We start from the raw sequence: 22,099 nt of genomic DNA on the forward strand, positions 1-22,099 counted from the left end.
GACATTATAAACAACAGTGGAGGGGGTTGTCTCAAAAATGTTTTATACCCACAAGGACCAGACATTATAAACAACAGTGGAGGGGTTGTTTCAAAAGTGTTCTATACCCACAGGGACCAGACATTATAAACAACAGTGGAGGGGGTTGTCTCAAAAATGTTTTATACCCACAGGGACCAGACATTATAAACAACAGTGGAGGGGTTGTTTCAAAAGTGTTCTATACCCACAGGGACCAGACATTATAAACAACAGTGGCGGGATTGTCTCAAAAGTGTTTTATACCCACAGGGACCAGACATTATCAACAACAGTGGAGGGGTTGTCTCAAAAGTGTTTTATACCCACAGGGACCAGACATTATAAACAACAGTGGAGGGGTTGTCTCAAAAGTGTTTTATACCCACAGGGACCAGACATTATCAACAACAGTGGAGGGGTTGTCTCAAAAGTGTTTTATACCCACAGGGACCAGACATTATAAACAACAGTGGAGGGGTTGTTTCAAAAGTGTTTTATACCCACAGGGACCAGACATTATCAAGTACAGTGGAGGGGTTGTCTCAAAAGTGTTTTATACTCATGAAATGTTTTATCCAACATTTGTCATAATGTCACAGGTAAGACTATATACTGTGTCAACACAGTAAAATTTAAATGATTGCGACAAACTCAATTTATAGCTGTAGTTAGTGTTCAAGTTTGAGTATGTCTACCTGTCTGTGATGTCGATATATGTGGATTAAGTCTGTGATTACCTGATATATATACGTGGGTATCTTCCCCTTTGTTGGATGTTTGAGAATCCCCTCTCTGTCGTCCCCACTCCTTCGCGATCGTGGAGCCCCTTGTTGAGATGCGGCTGCCTCACCTGATCCGGATGCCCCTGCCCCGGAACCAGAAGCTGCCCCTCGACTTTGTTGTGCTGCCTGACTGGCCTGTGGAATAAACAGAAACTATCACAATATCTTCGTTTTATCTGGAGTTTCAATATAAATGGTAAAAAACATTGTATACAAATTCAATGTATTTATTCTATGTTTGATGATAATATTATGAAACATTGGAACATTGTTTTAACAAAAAACAAAAAAAAATGAAAAAAATGAAGAAAAAAAACAAAGAAAATAAACAACAACAACAAAAAAAAACCAAGAAAATACCAACATGAACAGAAACTGTAATTCTAACTCAGAATCTATAAAAAGGGGACAAAATATTATCAAAGTATAGATTTACGTAGAAACCTTTGAAAAAGTGCAAGGAGAATAAGACCAGGTGTTCTTGGGGAGTAAGCATCTTCTGCTTCATCGACGACACCCACGCACAAATCTAGGTCAAGATGACACCCAATGTACAAATCTAGGTCACAACGACACCCAACGCACAAATCTAGGTCAAGATGACACCCAACGCACAAATCTAGGTCAAGATGACACCCAATGTACAAATCTAGGTCACGACGACACCCAACGTACAAATCTAGGTCACGACGACACCCAACGTACAAATCTAGGTCACGACGACACCCAACGTACAAATCTAGGTCACGACGACACACAACGCACAAATCTAGGTCACGACGACACCCAACGTACAAATCTATTATAGCACAAGGAAATAGAATATTTACCAATGAGAACAAGGCAACCGTTAAACTCCTGGATATTTAATCAGAATATTGTTTTATTCTTACCTGAGCAGCAGCTTGCTCATCCTTGAGAACTGTGTTAGTGACGAGAAGCCCTTCATTGTACCAGCGCTTCGGGAAAGCCTGCCATTCCTGTCAGGACAGAGGAAACATCAGCCATTATAAACAGATATATCCAGTAAATACCGTATTTATCCTCAAATAACCCCATCCTCTTCAGTAAGAGTTTAGTACCGTATTTATTCTAAAAAAAGCCCCTCCTCTTCAGTAAAAGTTTAGTACCGTATTTATCCTCAAATAACCCCCCTCCTCTTCAATAAAAGTTTAGTACCGTATTTATTCTCAAAAAAGCCCCTCCCCTCTTCAGTAAAAGTTAAGTACTGTATCCTCAAATATTTTTATCAATCTTTGAAAATTTTGATATTGGAGAAAATTGCTTTTCATATTTAATACAATGTATATAAATAGAGAAATAATTTGACCATATTTATCCTCAAAAAAGCCCCCTCCCTAGTGTAAAAGTTAAGTACCATATTTATCCTCAAATAAGCCCCTCCCCTCATGGAAAAGTGAAGAACCATATCTTTTTTATCAATCTTTGAAAATTTTGAGATTGGAGAAAATTGCTTTTCCTATTTAAGGTATACGTATAAATAGAGGAATAATCTGACATCTGTTGGCTGATAAAAAATATTTTTTTTGAGGAATTGACCACGTAGTCTATGTAAGATATGTTTTTAAGGCCTTACCTTGGATCCCCAGTCGTCGAGGTAGTATCGGATGTTACCGAGGTACATACACTGTATTTCCTTCCCACTACGATGGTAAAACGTCTCAAACACGATGTCTTCCTGACCCTGTAATTCAGAGAAGACAACAGGTCTGTGTACTCAAGTTCATAATACAAGGCTATTTTTAGTAAAACAGCATATATATCTAGGTCAAATATATATACAATTTTTTTTTGTATGTTACCAATGAGTGGGGTTAAAAGTCCACAAAGTCGTTTGTTTGCATGCAAAATTGAAATAACAAAAAAGTTAAAACTATTCAGTATTCATCTCAGTTTTTAATGATGAACAAATCTGTAATAAACTTCAAAATATTTTTTTCATAAGCAGAACACAACAATTTTGTATTGCAGACAATTTTCCTTATTAGCCAAGCAATGAATAATGAGCATCTGTATTGATGTAAATACATTGCTTAATTAAAGGATTTTTAACTGATATCATTTCTTTCTAAAACAGTAATTTCCGATAAATATACATCTCAAAATTTTAGCAATCTGTCATGTTACAAATCAAATACTGACACATCATGTCACATCAGGGTGAACTGTAGGGCAAATACTGACCGACAAGGCTTGTGATAACCTCCTCAATGGTATACAGACTATACACATATTAAGGGTGCATGCATGATTACTTACACATAAATGTGTGAGAGTGATCTCCCTTAGATATTAATGCAGCATTACCTTATAACAATTTAAAATGGTTATCTATCATAGTAATCCATTCTAGTGTAACCAGCAGTTATTTCACCATTAGTCTGATGTTTTACTGAATGTCTTTAGTCAGAGCTCTTTTGGTAAGGAAAACAGTTAAACACATTGTAAGGTAGGATCGAATGCCCTTAAGTCAAATGCTTTCCATACAACAGTTAAACACATTGTAAGGTAGGATCGAATGCCCTTAAGTCAAATGCTTTCCATACAGGCACCTGAAAATCAATTCCTCCAAGACTTATTCTGCGTTTTAAATCATTTTGCCCTTCGGAATTCTGATATGCACTCCAGGATTCTTACATGTCAAAATCGAAATCTGTATGCCATCCAGAATTCTGACTTATCCAAATCAAAATCTGTATGCCCTCCAGAATTCTGACTTAATTATCCAAATCAAAATCTGTATGCCCTCCAGAATTCTGACTTAATTATCCAAATCAAAATCTGTATGCCCTCCAGAATTCTGACTTAATTATCCAAATCAAAATCTGTATGCCCTCCAGAATTCTGATATATATGTAAAATTTAAATCTGTAGAGATCCTGTGTCTCGATCAACACAGGAAAAACATGTTGAAAATTATGTAAGTACCAATTAAGTTATACAATATTGTATCACATGGCCATTACAAATCACTTTAAGTTATAAACACAAACTTACTAGTATGTACGGCGTATACTATCAGATAGCTGCAGGTTACCTGAGTATACATGTGATACGATATCATAATACCAATTAAATCATGTGATACAATATCATAATACCAATTAAATCATGTGATATACTCTATCGTAATACCAATTAAATCATGTGATACAATATCGTAATACCAATTAAATCATGTGATATACTCTATCGTAATACCAATTAAATCATGTGATACAATATCGTAATACCAATTAAATCATGTGATATACTCTATCGTAATACCAATTAAATCATGTGATATACTCTCTCATAATACCAATTTAATCATGTGATATACTCTATTGTAATACCAATTAAATCATGTGATATACTCTATCGTAATACCAATTAAATCAATCAAGTTATCAACACAAATTTCTCAATTGTAACATCATGTGGTTATTTGGCAAAACAGGTCTAGATTTGAAATTTAATTTTCAAATCTAAAATCAAAAAGTCTATCACAAATTTTTGAAACAAATCTTGAATCATGATTAGCCGAAGCTTACATAAGTTATATGAAATTTTCATTTATATCTTAGCTCACCAGATTCTGAATGACTAAAACTTATAGTGTTCAGAAAAGAAAGATTCCCTTTTATGATAGAAAAGTCAAGACATTCCTACCAACATGATGAATTTCAAACTGTGTCAATATGTCTCATGGAGTCTAGACCTGGGTCTCCCAGTCGGTCACTCCGCTGACCAACACCATGGTGTTGATATAACAGAACAATACAAATATTTTCATAACAATGAATGTAACAATGGCAGGGAAAGTAATCAAGTTTGAAATTTAAGGACAATAAATTCAGGTGACCAACTCAAATTCAACTTTTCTGTTAATCCATTTTTTGACCTTTACCGTTAGACAAGTAAGACTGCAGATCTGTCCCAATAAGCTCTAATACTGATTAGTGAAGTAATTTATCCACAAAGACAAACTATACCTATAGTTTACATACAACAAAAGGTTTAAAGGTTTAATCCCACTGACCCACATCTGTTGTCTTAAAGGAGATTAAATTACCAGGCTAATATCGCTTCATCAAGCATGCATGACTACCAAAATAGCGACTTTGGACTCCATGAATACAAGGATATAAAATTTCAGGTGGTGATATATTTTTTCTTGAAGTTATTTATTAGTACTCTCCTGACCCTCGCCGGTGTACAAACTATGTACACTTTAACCCTTTCAACCCTAAGAAACTTAAGTGGACTCTTCCATACAATCATCATTTGAAGTCCAATATGGTCAGTAGGGGTGAAAGGGTTAAATGATTTTTAGACTGATATGTCTATTTGGTGACATATATAGTACAGATCGTGTAGGCGTCCTAAGTACGAAGTCCTACTTCTTCACCCTAGTCACACGACAAACAAAGAATATTGAACTTAAATATTTTGTTCTGCTATTGTATACGTCCAACATATTGATTAGCTGTTACGTATCATCTGACGTTTCATATTTAAACACTGTTATGTCAGGATTGATCTCGAACTTTTACCTGTAGGTGTAAAAGTAGAGAGTTTAAGGTCGCCTTACCAGCTCAGACTAGCGGGAATGTCCCTTTAGGTTAGTGGTAGGATGTTTGCCATGAGAGCAAAAGGTTGATGGTTCGAAGCCCAGCATGAGTAAGGTATTTTTCAATACTCCTGCCAATTACAGATTTGGTGCCGTTGAGCACTCCAAGTGAAAGCTATAGGAGATTGAGAGGCTTCCTTGGAGCTATAGAACCTGGGATGGGTTGTGGTTGTCTTTGGGGCAAAGACTTTGTGAAGGAGGAAATAGTGTAAAAGTAGAAAGTATAAGGTCACCTTACTAGCCCAGACTAGTGGGAATTTCTCTTTAGCCTAGTGGTAGGATGTGTAGAGTATAAGGTCACCTTACTAGCCCAGACTAGTGGGAATTTCCCTTTAGCCTAGTGGTAGGATGTGTAGAGTATAAGGTCACCTTACTAGCCCAGACTAGTGGGAATTTCCCTTTAGCCTAGTGGTAGGATGTGTAGAGTATAAGGTCACCTTACTAGCCCAGACTAGTGGGAATTTCCCTTTAGCCTAGTGCTATAGGATGTTTGCCTGCTTCAGAGCGAAATGTCGCTAGTTTGAATAATTTACAATACATAATCACATAATTAGCTCTAAATGAATGCATATCAGGGCTCTGGTAATGATTGGCCTTAGGCCAGCCTAAACATGGCATAATACAAACTGAAAACAATCAGTCCTGACCAAATTCCTCTTGTGAAAATCCTGAAGAAAATGTCAGAAGACCAAATTCTGGATATTCAAACTACATGTATCATGTTGCTCATTTTCAAGCATATACAGACAATTTCTTAAAGTTGGACCCAATCTCACCTGTATTATCTTGGGACAGTTTTATTCTGTTCTTAATGACCAGCTGCACGGCCTGTTTTAACCCTGTACCTAATGACCAGTTTGACAGCCTGTTTTAACCCTGTACCTAATGACCAGTTTGACAGCCTGTTTTAACCCTGTACCTAATGACCAGTTTGACAGCCTGTTTTAACCCTGTACCTAATGACCAGTTGGACAGCTTGTTTTACCCTGTTCCTAATGACCAGTTGGGCAGTTTGTTTTACCCTGTTCCTAATGACCAGTTGGACAACTTGTTTTACCCTGTTCCTAATAACCAGTTGGACAGCCTGTTTTACCCTGTTCCTAATGACCAGTTGGACAGTTTGTTTTACCCTGTTCCTAATGACCAGTTGGACAACTTGTTTTACCCTGTTCCTAATGACCAGTTGGACAGCCTGTTTTACCCTGATCCTAATGACCAGTTGGACAGTCTATTTTACCCTGTTCCTAATGACCAGTTAGACAGTCTATTTTACCCTGTTCCTAATGACCAGTTGGACAGCTTGTTTTACCCTGTTCCTAATGACCAGTTGGACAGCCTGTTTTACCCAGTTCCTAATGACCAATTGGACAGCCTGTTTTACCCTGTTCTTAATGACCAATTGGACAGCCTGTTTTACCCTGTTCTTAATGACCAGTTGAATAGTTTGTTTTACCCTGTTCCTAATGACCAGTTGGACAGCATGTTTACTGTGTTCCTAATGACCAGTTGGACAGCCTGTTTTACCCTGTTCCTAATGACCAGTTGGGCAGTTTGTTTTACCCTGTTCCTAATAACCAGTTGGGCAGTTTGTTTTACCCTGTTCCTAATAACCAGTTGGACAGCTTGTTTACCCTGTTCCTAATGACCAGTTGGGCAGCATGTTTTACCCTGTTCCTAATAACCAGTTGGGCAGTTTGTTTTACCCTGTTCCTAATAACCAGTTGGACAGCTTGTTTACCCTGTTCCTAATGACCAGTTGGGCAGCCTGTTTTACCCTGTTCCTAATGACCAGTTGGACAGCCTGTTTTACCCTGTTTCTAATGACCAGTTGGACAGCTTGTTTTACCCTGTTCCTAATGACCAGTTGGCCAGCCTCACTGTCATGATCAGTGATAACCCTGGTACAATGTAGATAGACATATATTATCTCCTGTGTCTGTAATTAACACAAAGTCATAACACTGTGTAACACAGTACATATTTTCAGTAAACAAAGACTGAGTTAAGGTTTAAAGACTATTCATATAATGCAGGAACACTCTCAACAGGGATAGCATTGAAGATTATCAGCCAGAGAATACATACAAATTCTGATAGCTGTAATCAGCAAATTTCTCTAATCTGTCTTGTCAGAGTTGAACAGAAGGTGTTGAGCTCTTCACATCAAACCTCAGTGTTGATTAGTCAAAGACACCCCTAGGCTTCAAAAGTTGACGACAATTTTTATAATTGAATGGTGTTTCTCTTATTCCTGGTGTAACACTGTGAACCAGGAAAAAAGCTATTTAGCTGGGATGTCTTATCGAGTATAGTTCATACCAGTAAAGGTAGAAATAGCTGGGACGTCATACCCAGTAAAGGTAGAAATAGCTGGGACGTCATACCCAGTATAATTCATATCAGTAAAGGAAAGAGAAACACTCGATGCTATGGTATCCTAACATACATACAATTTTAATGAAAGATATTTTCCAATGACATTCAATATCCATCAAGTTTGATAACTATACAATCAGAGACATATATACAGAGAGATTGGCAGCTCTCTATTTGCCCTTGTGTTTACATAGTGGCCCCTGACCTTCCCACAATCCTTTGCGGTCGCTCGGTTCAGTCTTCACTAGACGCCATATTGGAGAAAACTTGAAAACCAGACACATAATTATCGATAATTTCTATTTGAAATCATCACCAAGATCCAATTATGTGCTTTAATTTTATTAATATCAAAGTGCAGAAGTGTCATCAATATGAAATATATCACAATTTGCTGTCCAAGTGTTTGTATTTTGAGTATGAAAGTCAAGCACAACGCAGGAAAGATCGGCGGGAATCTCCAATTTTCGAAAAGTCCCTATGGGGTTTTCGAGAATACGGATAAATGACAACAATGTGCATGATAATCAAGACCACATTCCATAAGTATGATAGTTTTTGGTTAATGTGGTAACTTTTGTAGTGGCCTAAATAAAACGATGTGCTTTTTGTGTGCCTTTAAAATTTACGATGTTTTGGTCTGACGTAATGGCGGCTATTTACAAACTTGGACATGTCGAATAGGACCCAATGGATTTTAGAAAATACGGATAAATGGCAACAATGTGCATGATCAATAAGACTATATCCCATAAGTATGATAGTTTTTGGTTAATGTGGTAACTTTTGTAGTGGCCAAAATAAAACGATGTGCTTTCTGTGTGTATTTAAAATTGACGATGTTTTGGTCTGACGTAATGGCGGATTAACCAGAACATGTTGAATAAGTTCCAATACTACGATACACACATGCGCATAGCCCGATTTACCTGCGCTCGCGTGTGTTTGATAGGAGACAGGACGCTCTCGATAAGGGATATGCTTGAGTGGTCACGAATATGCTTGAGTGGTCACGAATAAAGGGAGCCACTATGTGTACGGGGAAATAGCGATGTTACTAATCTCTCTGTATATATGTCTCTGATACAATTCAGCAACCTTGAACAACATTTTTGAAATAAATCTAGTTAAATCTAGACAAAGTTACAATAGGTTTTAAAGTTTTTTATAGAAAATTTCAAAAATGAATTCATTTATTTATAGTTCACAGTTTTAGATAATTAAGAAGTTGTCAGTGTATCAGCTAATACCACTACCCCATTAACTGTAGTTAAATTTGAATAAAGACCATATTCCTCTGTATAAATCGTCAGTGACACAAATGTTATACTCAAAAGACAAAACCTCTCGATATATATGGAGCAATATATCTCGAGTACGTACAATATGTATTCACTAATGAAATATTTCCAGAAAACATGTATATAACCGAATACTCATTATATACTCATCTCCAAAACAAATATATGTATTTCCACAACAAATATGTATTTCCAGAACAACTATATTTCCACAACAAATATGTATTTCCACAACAACTATATTTCCACAACAAATATAAATACAACAACAAATATGATTATATTTCCACACAAAAAAATATATTAAATTTCCACAACATATGTATTTCCACAGCAAATATATATTTCAACAACAAATACCTGGTATATATTTCCACAACAAATATGTGTATGTAGGATACACCTTCGTATACATATAATTTTGTGGTTGTAATGTTTAAGGATAAATTGTAAAAATTCAGCTAATAAAGAAACTCTGAAACCAACGACAAAGTTTACCTGGCCTTGTGGTCGCTGTGCTTGGCTCTTTTGAGGGGCCGGCTAATTAAAAAGAAACAGACCTTATTGAAAACCATCCATGTACATAATTCTGTTACGAACGATAATCCTGGTTCTAAACTGGAGAAAATTTGTGGTCTTTATTATATTCACATTATGAGATAATGTATAATAATTAAATAAAAAATACAAAATGGTTGTCAATGCACATCGCGAGGTACAGCTGTAATGGTGTTCTACAGGACCAGAGGGGTCTACAACAATATGATGGTTAGATAGAAATGAATCTGGTAACAGGGAGTTTAACATAGTAACATAGAATTGAATCTAGTAACAGAGAATTTAACATAGTAACATAGAATTTAATCTAGTAACAGGGAATTTAACATAGTAACATAGAATTGAATCTAGTAACAGAGAATTTAACATAGTAACATAGAATTGAATCTAGTAACAGGGAATTTAACATAGTAACAAAGAACTTAATCTAGTAAAAGGAATTTAACATAGAATTGATTATAGTAACAGATAATTTAACATAGTAACATAGAATTGATTATAGTAACAGATAATTTAACATACGTAACATAGAATTGAATCTAGTAACAGGAAATTTAACATAGTCACATGTATAATTTAATCTAGTAATAGTGAATTTACCATTATAACAAATTAAAGAATTCAACAACAAAAAATAGAAAATTAATCAAACTAAAAACTGAAAATTAATTTTAACAAAGAAATAGAGAATTGTAAGGCTATAGTAACAGAAAAATAGATAAGGGTACAGGCTGTATGTAAAAACACCCAAGGAAGACCAAGACACTCCAGATATATCCATCACAATTAGTAAACTTTAAGAAATGTATTGTTAATGTATTCAGAACACTCCAAGGCAATAGGAGATATGCATATAATATATGGATGTCAAAGAAATTATTTCAGTATTCGGTAGGTCGGTATTCCATGGCTGACATTCAATTATACAATATGGTGGAAGATCCATTTACATTTTATCATCAATTATTACTAAAATAAAAAAAAGGTGCTTGCCTACCGGGAAATAAGCTCAAGCTGAATTTAAATTTTTCGCATTTAAATAATCAAAAGCATTATATACCACCTATTACTATTCTACCGTGATAATTTTTTGTGTTTTCTTTGTTACTGGGACAGATTTCATATAAATGCACATTTAAACAAGTTTTAGCGGCCTGGTGAATCTTTGATTAAATATTTTCCAGTGCACGTTGAAATGATTTATATATTAATTCATTATGCAAAAAAAAAAAAAAAAGGAAATAATTTGACAAGCAAATTCATGGAATTTATATCTCTGTTTTCCTGACATATTGCAGGTAAATATTTTTTGAGGTTTGCAGTAAACATGTCATTGTCGACAGAATGATATATTCGTTGAGCCATATAATGTTTAATTTGAAACTCAAAGAAAAGAGAAAAACCTTATACAGAAGTTAGATGTTTTATTGAACATGTGTTATGGGATAAAGTAAACTGATTTTGTAAGGCTTATCTTCTTATATCTGCCATTAACAAACCTGAACACAAATTTGGCTGAACCCTTAATACATTTAATCTTGTTCCTAAGTTTGAAGACTTTCAGAAAATATTTGGGAGAGTTATTTAGTGGCAAATAACAGTTTTTTTAGTTTGATGATAAGCGGATAATAGCAGAATACAAACATTTTTGTTAGTAAAAGGGGCCATAACTCTGCCAAATAAAGTCAGAAAAAAGAGGCAATCAAATCTGGCTGAGCCCTGAGGCAATTAACTTTAATTATCAAGTTTGAAGAAAATCTGTTAATAATTGTTCCAGTTATTTCTAGGAAATGGAAGAAGACAAGGTTTTTGATTAATTACTTGGCCATAACTCTGTCAAATAAAGTCAGGCAATCAGCCTTGTCCGAGACTTAAGGCTTTAAACCTTGTTTCAAAGTTAAAAGAAAATTTGTTAACATTTGTTGCAGTTATTGCACAGGGACGAGGCATGGAGACATCCGAATGAATCCAAATTAATATTTTCAGTGAATGTGGATGATAAACCATTAGCATTCATAAGATATTTCAAGTGAAATATTAAAATAGATCAAAAATGGAAAGTGTATTTAAGCGTTTCTTTAATGACGACCTTCATGGCGCCTCAGTCAATATTGATATAAAGATCAAAGGTAAACACGAGATGTGTGATATATGTTATATATAGGTATGTAAATAGGTATAGAGTATTATACTTATATAAGCCATTGTTTGAGACTTATTACCACAAATGGGATCAGGATCAGTATACAACCAGCTATATATGTTTTAGTTCAGAGAAGCAACGAAAAAGCACCTTATAAATCTTCAAACCACACCAGTTTTAAGTCACCGTACAACCACATATAAAGCTTAAATAAAACTTCCACATGGCTCTCACCGGATACTGTGGAGGAGCGGGCTTGTTAGGAGACTGGTACAAATAAAGAGACCATTGTATAGAAAAATGGTAACAATTTAAAACATTCATTAGAAAATAAAGGATATTTTTATTCCCCCCATTTTTTATATGTAAGATGTAAGATGTCACAGTCATCATATTTATAATGTAGAGTAAAAATAACTATCATCACACCAATATTTATACATGCTGGTCAGTTATATATCTATCAAGTTGTAAATGTCAGGATTATTAATTAAAACAAGATTAAAATCTCATCACCATATAACAACCGTCTCACCTCAGACTGCTGGGGTGTGGACCCTTCCGATACCTGTGGGTACAATCAATGTTCCTTATAGTTACTTTTGTGTTTAGTAACAAATGTTCCTTATCATTACTGCACTGTTGAGTAATGTTACTTATGTTTGCTATAGCAGTAACAAATGTTACTTATGATTACTATATCAGTAAGTAACAAATGTTCCTTATCATTACTATATCAGTAAGTAACAAATGTTACTTACAATTACTATAGCAGTGTTGAGTAACAAATGTTCCTTATCATTACTGTAGTGTTGAGTAATGTTATTTATGCTTAATATAGCTGTAAGTAACAAATGTTACTTGTGATTACTACAGCAATCAGTAACAAATGTTACTTACAATTACTATAGCAGTGTTGAGTAACAAATGTTCCTTATCATTACTGTAGTGTTGAGTAATGTTATTTATGCTTAATATAGCTGTAAGTAACAAATGTTACTTGTGATTACTACAGCAATCAGTAACAAATGTTACTTACAATTACTATAGCAGTGTTGAGTAACAAATGTTCCTTATCATTACTGTAGTGTTGAGTAACACATTTTACTTACAATTACTGAAGTGTTGACTCACGTTACTTACAATTACTGAAGTATTGAGTAACAAATGTGACTTACAATTACTGTAGTATTGAGTAACAAATGTTACATACAATTACTGTTAAGTAACAAACATTACTTTTAATTACTGTAGTGTTGAGCAAAAAATGTTAGTTATAACTATTTTTGTGTTTATTAACACATTTTCCTAGCTAATGCTGTGGTGTTTTAGCAAAAATGTTCCTTACAACCACTGTGTTATTCAAATAACTTACAATCTTATTTCAACCTCAAGATTAAATCTAGATAGTAAAATTTTATTTCAGAAAATATAAATCGAGGTTTATTTTGTCATCATTATTAAGTTCTCACCTTGGAATACTGGGGTGGTGGAGCCGTCTTGTTATCTGAGTCCTGGGTAAAATAGAATCCTATCACAGTGATACAGTTACCATGTATACAGTTACCATGGTTACCATGTATACAGTTACCATGTATACAGTTACCATGGTTACCATGTATACAGTTACCATGTATACAGTTACCATGGTTATAGTTACCATGTATACAGTTACAACGGTTACCATGTACCATACAGTTACCATGTATACAGTTACCATGGTTATAGTTACCATGTATACAGTTACCATGGTTATAGTTACCATGTATACAGTTACCATGGTTATAGTTACCATGTATACAGTTACCATGGTTATAGGTACCATGTATACAGTTACCACGGTTACCATTTATACAGTTACCATAGTTACCATGGTTATAGTTACCATGTATACAGTTACCACGGTTACCATTTATACAGTTACCATAGTTACCATGTATACAGTTACCACGGTTATAGTTACCATGTATACAGTTACCATGGTTACAGTTACCATGTATACAGTTAACATAGATTTAGTTACTTTTAATTATTTTATAAAAAAAGAATTATCAGCAAACATCAGTGATAATAGCTGTCCTTTAAAACAATAAACCGTTTTGTTTATGTCAACAAATATTTTTAGTCTGCAGACAATATGACGTTGTCCTCACATCTATAGAAATACTATAAGCCAACCATAAGCTAACCATTCACACACACAACTGTTAGATGTTTAGTAGCTTAATAGATAAACTCAAATGTCTTATGTAAAGACCCATTCAACAAAACCCATCAGTTATAATAAGAAAGCGAGAAGTCAAACAACTTTACATTATATATGTACAATGTACATCACAAGAGTATGTATATCATACAAGTATGAACGTCACATAAGTATGTAGTGCATGTCTCATATAAGTCAACACCAATCCAGATTTAGAAACTCCAAACAAAATAATTGTCCATCATTTAAATAATTGTCTACAAATCAGGTTAGTATCATTATATATATATCAATACAAGTATATAGATCCACACCAGTATATAGGTCATAAGAGTATATAGGTCACACCAGTAAATAGGTCACACCAGTATATAGGTCACACCAGTATATAGGTCACACCAGTAAATAGGTCACACCAGTATATAGGTCACACCAGTATATAGGTCATATGAGTATATAAGTCACACCAGTATATAGGTCACACCAGTATATAGGTCATACGAGTATATAAGTCATACGAGTATATAGGTCATACGAGTATATAGGTCCTACAAGTATATAGGTCATACCAGTAAATAGGTCACACCGGTATATAGGTCACACCAGTAAATAGGTCACACCAGTATATTATGAGTGTATAGGTCACACCAGTATATAAGTCATACGAGTATATAGGTCATACAAGTATATAGGTCATACAAGTATATAGGTCACATGAGTATATAGGTCACACGAGTAAAGTCACACGAGAATATAGGTCATACGAGTATATAGGTCACTGAGTAAAGTCACATGAGTATAAAGGTCACACAAGTATTATATGTCATTTACATAATTTATGTATGTTACATGACTATATCATTTACATAAACACTGTACATGTCAGTAGAGTATATAATTGACATAATATATGTATTTCACATGAGCATGTCATGAGTACATGTATGCAGGTCAAATTAGAATGTACGTCTCATAAGTACTGTATGTAAAACACACAAACAATACACTCTTTATTTTCACCAAAATTTAATAGCGATTCCAAAATTAGTATGAAAGCCAGGGTACTTGTATGGCAGAGCAAAATCTGTATTAACAGGCAAAGCTGTCGATTAGAGCCAGCTCACACATCTCACCTGTACGACCTGTACGACCTGTGACGGCGTCTGTGACGAAGTCTGTGACTGTGAGGGCGGGGCATTCTCAGAGGAGGATGAGTAGGCAGGTGGAGGATTAGCTGGTTGGGGTGGGGGTACCTTCTTTTTGGTCCTTTTCAATGACTAATTAACATTACAATAACAATTAATGATATTATATGTAACATTATTGACAATCAGGATTAAACTCACATTTTCAAGTCTGTTGTAATCACTGGAATCACTTTATAACAGTTTATCAGCCATTCACTCAAATCAATTGTTACTTATACTGAAATAATTCATCAGAGATTTTGGAAAAAAATATTGTCCATCATAAGATAAATCAATGTCCACACATCATATTAGTACAAATTAAAATGATGATAAAACTCTATATAGAACCACACCAAACTCCATTACACAGTCAACTGTAGCAGGCAGATACCTGAGTTTGAGTTACAGATACCTGAGTTTGAGTTACAGATATCTGAGTTTGAGTTACAGATATCTGAGTTTGAGTTACAGATACATGAGTTTGAGTTACAGATACCTGAGTTTGAGTTACAGATATCTGAGTTTGAGTTACAGATATCTGAGTTTGAGTTACAGATACCTGAGTTTGAGTTACAAATACCAGAGGTTGAGTTACAGATATCTGAGTTTGAGTTACAGATACCTGATTTTGAGTTACAGATATCTGAGTTTGAGTTACAGATACCTGAGTTTGAGTTACAGATATCTGAGTTTGAGTTACAGATACCTGAGTTTGAGTTATAGATACCTGAGTTTGAGTTAGATACCTGAGTTTGAGTTAGATACCTGAGTTTGAGTTACAGATATCTGAGTTTGAGTTACAGATACATGAGTTTGAGTTACAGATATCTGAGTTTGGGTTACAGATACCTGAGTTTGAGTTAGATACCTGAGTTTGAGTTAGATACCTGAGTTTGAGTTACAAATACCAGAGTTTGAGTTACAGATATCTGAGTTTGAGTTACAGATACCTGATTTTGAGTTACAGATATCTGAGTTTGAGTTACAGATACCTGAGTTTGAGTTACAGATATCTGAGTTTGAGTTACAGATACCTGAGTTTGAGTTACAGATACCTGAGTTTGGGTTACATATACATGAGTTTGAGTTACAGATACCTGAGTTTGAGGTACAGATATCTGAGTTTGAGCTACAGATACTGAGTTTGAGTTACAGATACTTGTGTTTGAGTTACAGATATCTGAGTTTGAGCTACAGATACTGAGTTTGAGTTACAGATACCTGAGTTTGGGTTACAGATACCCGAGGTTTGAGTTACAGATACCTGAGTTTGGGTTACATATACATGAGTTTGAGTTACAGATACCTGAGTTTGAGTTACAGATACCTGAGTTTGAGTTACATATACATGTGATTGAGTTACAGATATCTGAGTTTGAGGTACAGATACATGAGTTTGAGTTACAGATACCTGAGTTTGAGTAACAGATACCCGAGTTTGAGTTACAGATATCTGAGTTTGAGTTACAGATATCTGAGTTTGAGTAACAGATATCTGAGTTTGAGTAACAGATATCTGAGTTTGAGTAACAGATATCTGAGTTTGAGTTACAGATACCTGAGTTTGAGTTAAAGATACCTGAGTTTGAGTTACAGATACCCGAGTTTGAGTTAAAGATATCTGAGTTTGAGTTACAGATATCTGAGTTTGAGTTACAGATATCTGAGTTTGAGTTACAGATGTTTGAGTTACAGATACCCGAGTTTGAGTTAAAGATACCCGAGTTTGAGTTACAGATACCTGAGTTTGAGTTACATATACATGTGATTGAGTTACAGATATCTGAGTTTGAGGTACAGATACCTGAGTTTGAGTTACAGATACCCGAGTTTGAGTTAAAGATACCCGATTTTGAGTTACAGATATCTGAGTTTGAGTTACAGATACTTGTGTTTGAGTTACAGATACCTGAGTTTGAGTTACAGATACCTGAGTTTGAGTTACAGATACCTGAGTTTGAGTTACAGATACCTGAGTCTGAGTTACAGATACCTGTGTTTGAGTTACAGATACCTGAGTTTGGGTTACACATACCTGAGTTTGAGTTACAGATACCTGAGTTTGAGTTACAGATACCTGAGTTTGAGTTACAGATACTTGTGTTTGAGTTACAGATACCTGAGTTTGAGTTACAGATACCTGAGTTTGAGTTACAGATACCTGAGTTTGAGTTACAGATACTTGAGTTTGAGTTACAGATATCTGAGTTTGAGTTACAGATACTTGTGTTTGAGTTACAGATATCTGAGTTTGAGTTACAGATACTTGTGTTTGAGTTACAGATATCTGAGTTTGAGTAACAGATACTTGTGCTTGAGTTACAGATATCTGAATTTGAGTTACAGATATCTGAGTCTGAGGTACAGATATCTGAGTTTGAGGTACAGATATCTGAGTTTGAGGTACAGATATCTGAGTTTGAGTTACAGATACATGAGTTTGAGTTAAAGATACCCGAGTTTGAGTTATAGATAGATGAGTTTGAGTTACAGATACCCGAGTTTGAGTTACAGATATCTGAGTTTGAGTTACAGATACCTGAGTTTGAGTTACAGATACCTGAGTTTGAGTTACAGATACCTGAGTTTGAGTTACAGATACTTGTGTTTGAGTTACAGATACCTGAGTTTGGGTTACACATACCTGAGTTTGAGTTACAGATACCTGAGTTTGAGTTACAGATACCTGAGTTTGAGTTACAGATACTTGTGTTTGAGTTACAGATACCTGAGTTTGAGTTACAGATACCTGAGTTTGAGTTACAGATACTTGAGTTTGAGTTACAGATATCTGAGTTTGAGTTACAGATACTTGTGTTTGAGTTACAGATATCTGAGTTTGAGTTACAGATACTTGTGTTTGAGTTACAGATACCTGAGTTTGAGTTACAGATACTTGTGTTTGAGTTACAGATACCCGAGTTTGAGTTACAGATACCTGAGTTTGAGTTACAGATACCTGAGTTTGAGTTACAGATACCTGAGTTTGAGTTACAGATATCTGAGTTTGAGTTACAGATATCTGAGTTTGAGTAACAGATACTTGTGCTTGAGTTACAGATATCTGAGTTTGAGTTACAGATATCTGAGTTTGAGTAACAGATACTTGTGCTTGAGTTACAGATATCTGAGTTTGAGTTACAGATACCTGAGTTTGAGTTACAGATACCTGAGTTTGAGTTACAGATACTTGTGTTTGAGTTACAGATACCTGAGTTTGAGTTACAGATACCTGAGTTTGAGTTACAGATACTTGAGTTTGAGTTACAGATATCTGAGTTTGAGTTACAGATACTTGTGTTTGAGTTACAGATATATCTGAGTTTGAGTTACAGATACTTGTGTTTGAGTTACAGATACCTGAGTTTGAGTTACAGATACTTGTGTTTGAGTTACAGATACCCGAGTTTGAGTTACAGATACCTGAGTTTGAGTTACAGATACCTGAGTTTGAGTTACAGATACCTGAGTTTGAGTTACAGATATCTGAGTTTGAGTTACAGATATCTGAGTTTCAGTTACAGATACTTGTGTTTGAGTTACAGATATCTGAGTTTGAGTTACAGATATCTGAGTTTGAGTAACAGATACTTGTGCTTGAGTTACAGATATCTGAGTTTGAGTTACAGATATCTGAGTTTGAGGTACAGAGATCTGAGTTTGAGGTACAGATATCTGAGTTTGAGGTACAGATATCTGAGTTTGAGTTACAGATACATGAGTTTGAGTTAAAGATACCCGAGTTTGAGTTATAGATAGATGAGTTTGAGTTATAGATAGATGAGTTTGAGTTAAAGATATCTGAGTTTGAGTTACAGATACCTGAGTTTGAGTTACAGATATCTGAGTTTGAGTTACAGATATCTGAGTTTGAGTTACAGATACTTGTGTTTGAGTTACAGATATCTGAGTTTGAGTTACAGATACTTGTGTTTGAGTTACAGATATCTGAGTTTGAGTTACAGATATCTGAGTTTGAGGTACAGATATCTGAGTTTCAGTTACAGATATCTGAGTTTGAGTTACAGATACCCGAGTTTGAGTTACAGATACCTGAGTTTGAGGTACAGATACCTGAGTTTGAGTTATAGATATCTGAGTTTGAGTTACAGATATCTGAGTTTGAGTAACAGATATCTGAGTTTGAGGTACAGATACATGAGTTTGAGTTACAGATACCTGAGTTTGAGTTACAGATACCCGAGTTTGAGTTACAGATACCTGAGTTTGAGTTATAGATATCTGAGTTTGAGTTAGATACCTGAGTTTGAGTTACAGATATCTGAGTTTGAGTTACAGATATCTGAGTTTGAGTTATAGATACCTGAGTTTGAGTTAGATACCTGAGTTTGAGTTAGATACCTGAGTTTGAGTTATAGATACATGAGTTTGAGTTAGATACCTGAGTTTGAGTTACAGATACCTGAGTTTGAGTTATAGATATCTGAGTTTGAGTTACAGATACCTGAGTTAGAGTTACAGATACCTGAGTTTGAGTTACAGATATCTGAGTTTGAGTTAGATATCTGAGTTTGAGTTACAGATACCTGAGTTTGAGTTACAGATACCTGAGTTTGAGTTATAGATATCTGAGTTTGAGTTATAGATATCTGAGTTTGAGTTACAGATATCTGAGTTTGAGTTACAGATATCTGAGTTTGAGTTAGATACCTGAGTTTGAGTTACAGATACCCGAGTTTGAGTTACAGATACTTGAGTTTGAGTTATAGATATCTGAGTTTGGGTTATAGATACCTGAGTTTGAGTTACAGATACCCGAGTTTGAGTTACAGATACCTGAGTTTGAGTTACAGATTCATGAGTTTTGAGGATCATGCTACATACTAAAATTGACTACAAAATGAAGATAGAGTGAACTCTAACAAAACCCCAGTATACATTATAAAGAATCTCAAGGCAATCTGTATCATTATAATGACCAGTCGTTACACCAATAAGGCAAACATACACTGTACACAATACACTTGTACCATACAACTCCCTAGATACGCATCAAAATATTGTTCATTTGTAAAATCAATTTTCTATTGATCTTAAAATCAAAGGACGGAACAAAGCTGAGACAGAATGATAGTGTTGGAACTGTTAACCTTTAGAACTGGTAGTATGTATAGCGCTCCATCAGAGAAATGGTTGTATGAATTTACTGATAAAAATCATGAAAGCTATCCTGTGTTAACAGTACTATCCTAATCAGAGGAAAACTTTCATGGCATGATCTTTGATTTCCTAGTCACCTTATACTAGACCAGTTCTGTGACAATTGACCTCTAGCTTTTTTATACTATATAGTACTTTGACCTCTGACCTCTAGCCTTTTTATACCATACAGTACTATGATCCATTACCTCTAGCCTTTTTATACCACACAGTACTTTGAACCTATGACCTCTGACCATTCTATACCATACAATACTATGACCTCTGACCTCTAGTCTTTTTATACCATACAGTACTATGAACTCTGACCTCTAGGTCTTTTGACCTCTGTCCTCTAGTCTATTTATACCATACAGTAGTATGACCTCTAATTTTTGGTGTTTTTATACCATACAGTACTATGAACTATGACCTCTAGCCTTTTTATACCACACAGTACTTTGACCTATGACATCTGACCATTTTATACCATATAATACTATGACCTCTGACCTCTAGTCTTTTTACCATACAGTACTATGAACTCTGACCTCTAGGCCTTTTGACCTCTGTCCTCTAACCTATTTATACCATACAGTAGTATGACCTCTGACCTTTAGTCTTTTCATACCATACAATACTATGACCTCTGGTCTTTTATAAAAGTCATATGACCTCTAGTTCTTTATACCAGTCTATGACCTATGAAATTTAAGTCCTTTTATACATCAACTCCTTAAAGATCCTCAAGTACTTATAAGGTAATATATGGTATTCCTGCATTACACATGTATATTAAGTAAGAAGATACAATTCAGTCTTAACAAACAAAATAAAAACAAACATCCCAATTTCAATACAAGCACTTCAAAGTTTAGGCCAGGAATTATTAGCAAACCAAATTTACTTTTGTTATTTGTAACAGAATTGCAAAATATATTGTTTCCTGCAACAGTGTTTATCATATGTTACTGATGTACTTAACATGTAGGAGGAAATTGAAAAATATATCCTGAACAAGTTAATAATCTCTAATTTAAACTGTAAGTCCAGAACAAGGTGTTCAATAATTGAAGCCAGTAATGTATTTAACATGTAGGAGGAAATTGAAAATAACCCTGAACTAGCTACCATTCAATCTCTCCAAGCACAACATCTATGGCCTTCCCCATTAAAGCTAGAGACAAATTCTAACCAGCCTCATTAAAGCTAGAGACAAATTCTAACCAGCCTAAGTTGGCTGGCACGGTGATCTATTCTCAACCCTTTCACTTTAAATAATCTCAAGTTTAAACTGTAAGCCTAGAACAAGGTGTTCAATATTTGAAGCCCCAGTAGGGTAGTGCAGTGTGAACTAGTAAACATTACTTCCTGATTACATAATACAAACAAAAGTAACACAAACAAAATTCTTAAAAGAAAAATTGGTCTGTTATAGTCAAACCAGAATGACCTGTCGCGTCGACTTTTTCGTGGAATATTCGAAGTGGGTATTCCATTTGTGCACAGGTGTGTTATCAAAATATATTGATTAGGAATACTACTGTGTCCAGCAGGGTGCTGTTTTGGACCATTCATTTTTGTTACAATTTTATATTGACATCACAAGGATTGTATATCATTTATTTTTGATGCATGGCTTACACTTATTCAAGTAACTATGTGATCAATTGTTCACATGTTAACAGTTTTGTTGCTAAATCTAGACCAGTATAAATACAAATGATGC

The 22,099-nt window shown here is 34.8% G+C and overlaps 1 protein-coding gene across 3 annotated transcripts in view; it reads right to left on the minus strand.

Moving 5' to 3' along the window:
- LOC117330967 (kinesin-like protein KIN-14E) overlaps window positions 1-22,099 on the minus strand; it is a 56,686-nt gene that overhangs the window by 17,470 nt on the left and 17,117 nt on the right. For 2 of the 3 annotated variants that reach the window (XM_033889555.1, XM_033889554.1), the window contains 3 exons: window positions 2,401-2,508; window positions 1,697-1,783; window positions 759-938 (listed from right to left, as the gene is read on the minus strand). In XM_033889555.1, coding sequence (XP_033745446.1) covers window positions 759-938; window positions 1,697-1,783; window positions 2,401-2,508 — 375 coding nt within the window. Of the gene's footprint in view, window positions 1-758; window positions 939-1,696; window positions 1,784-2,400; window positions 2,509-9,611; window positions 9,697-22,099 lie in introns of those variants that run through there. The other variant, XM_033889556.1, reaches the window with a different exon arrangement.

Source organism: Pecten maximus, chromosome 7 (assembly GCF_902652985.1).
Source record: "Pecten maximus chromosome 7, xPecMax1.1, whole genome shotgun sequence".
Taxonomy (NCBI): Eukaryota; Metazoa; Mollusca; class Bivalvia; order Pectinida; family Pectinidae; genus Pecten; species Pecten maximus.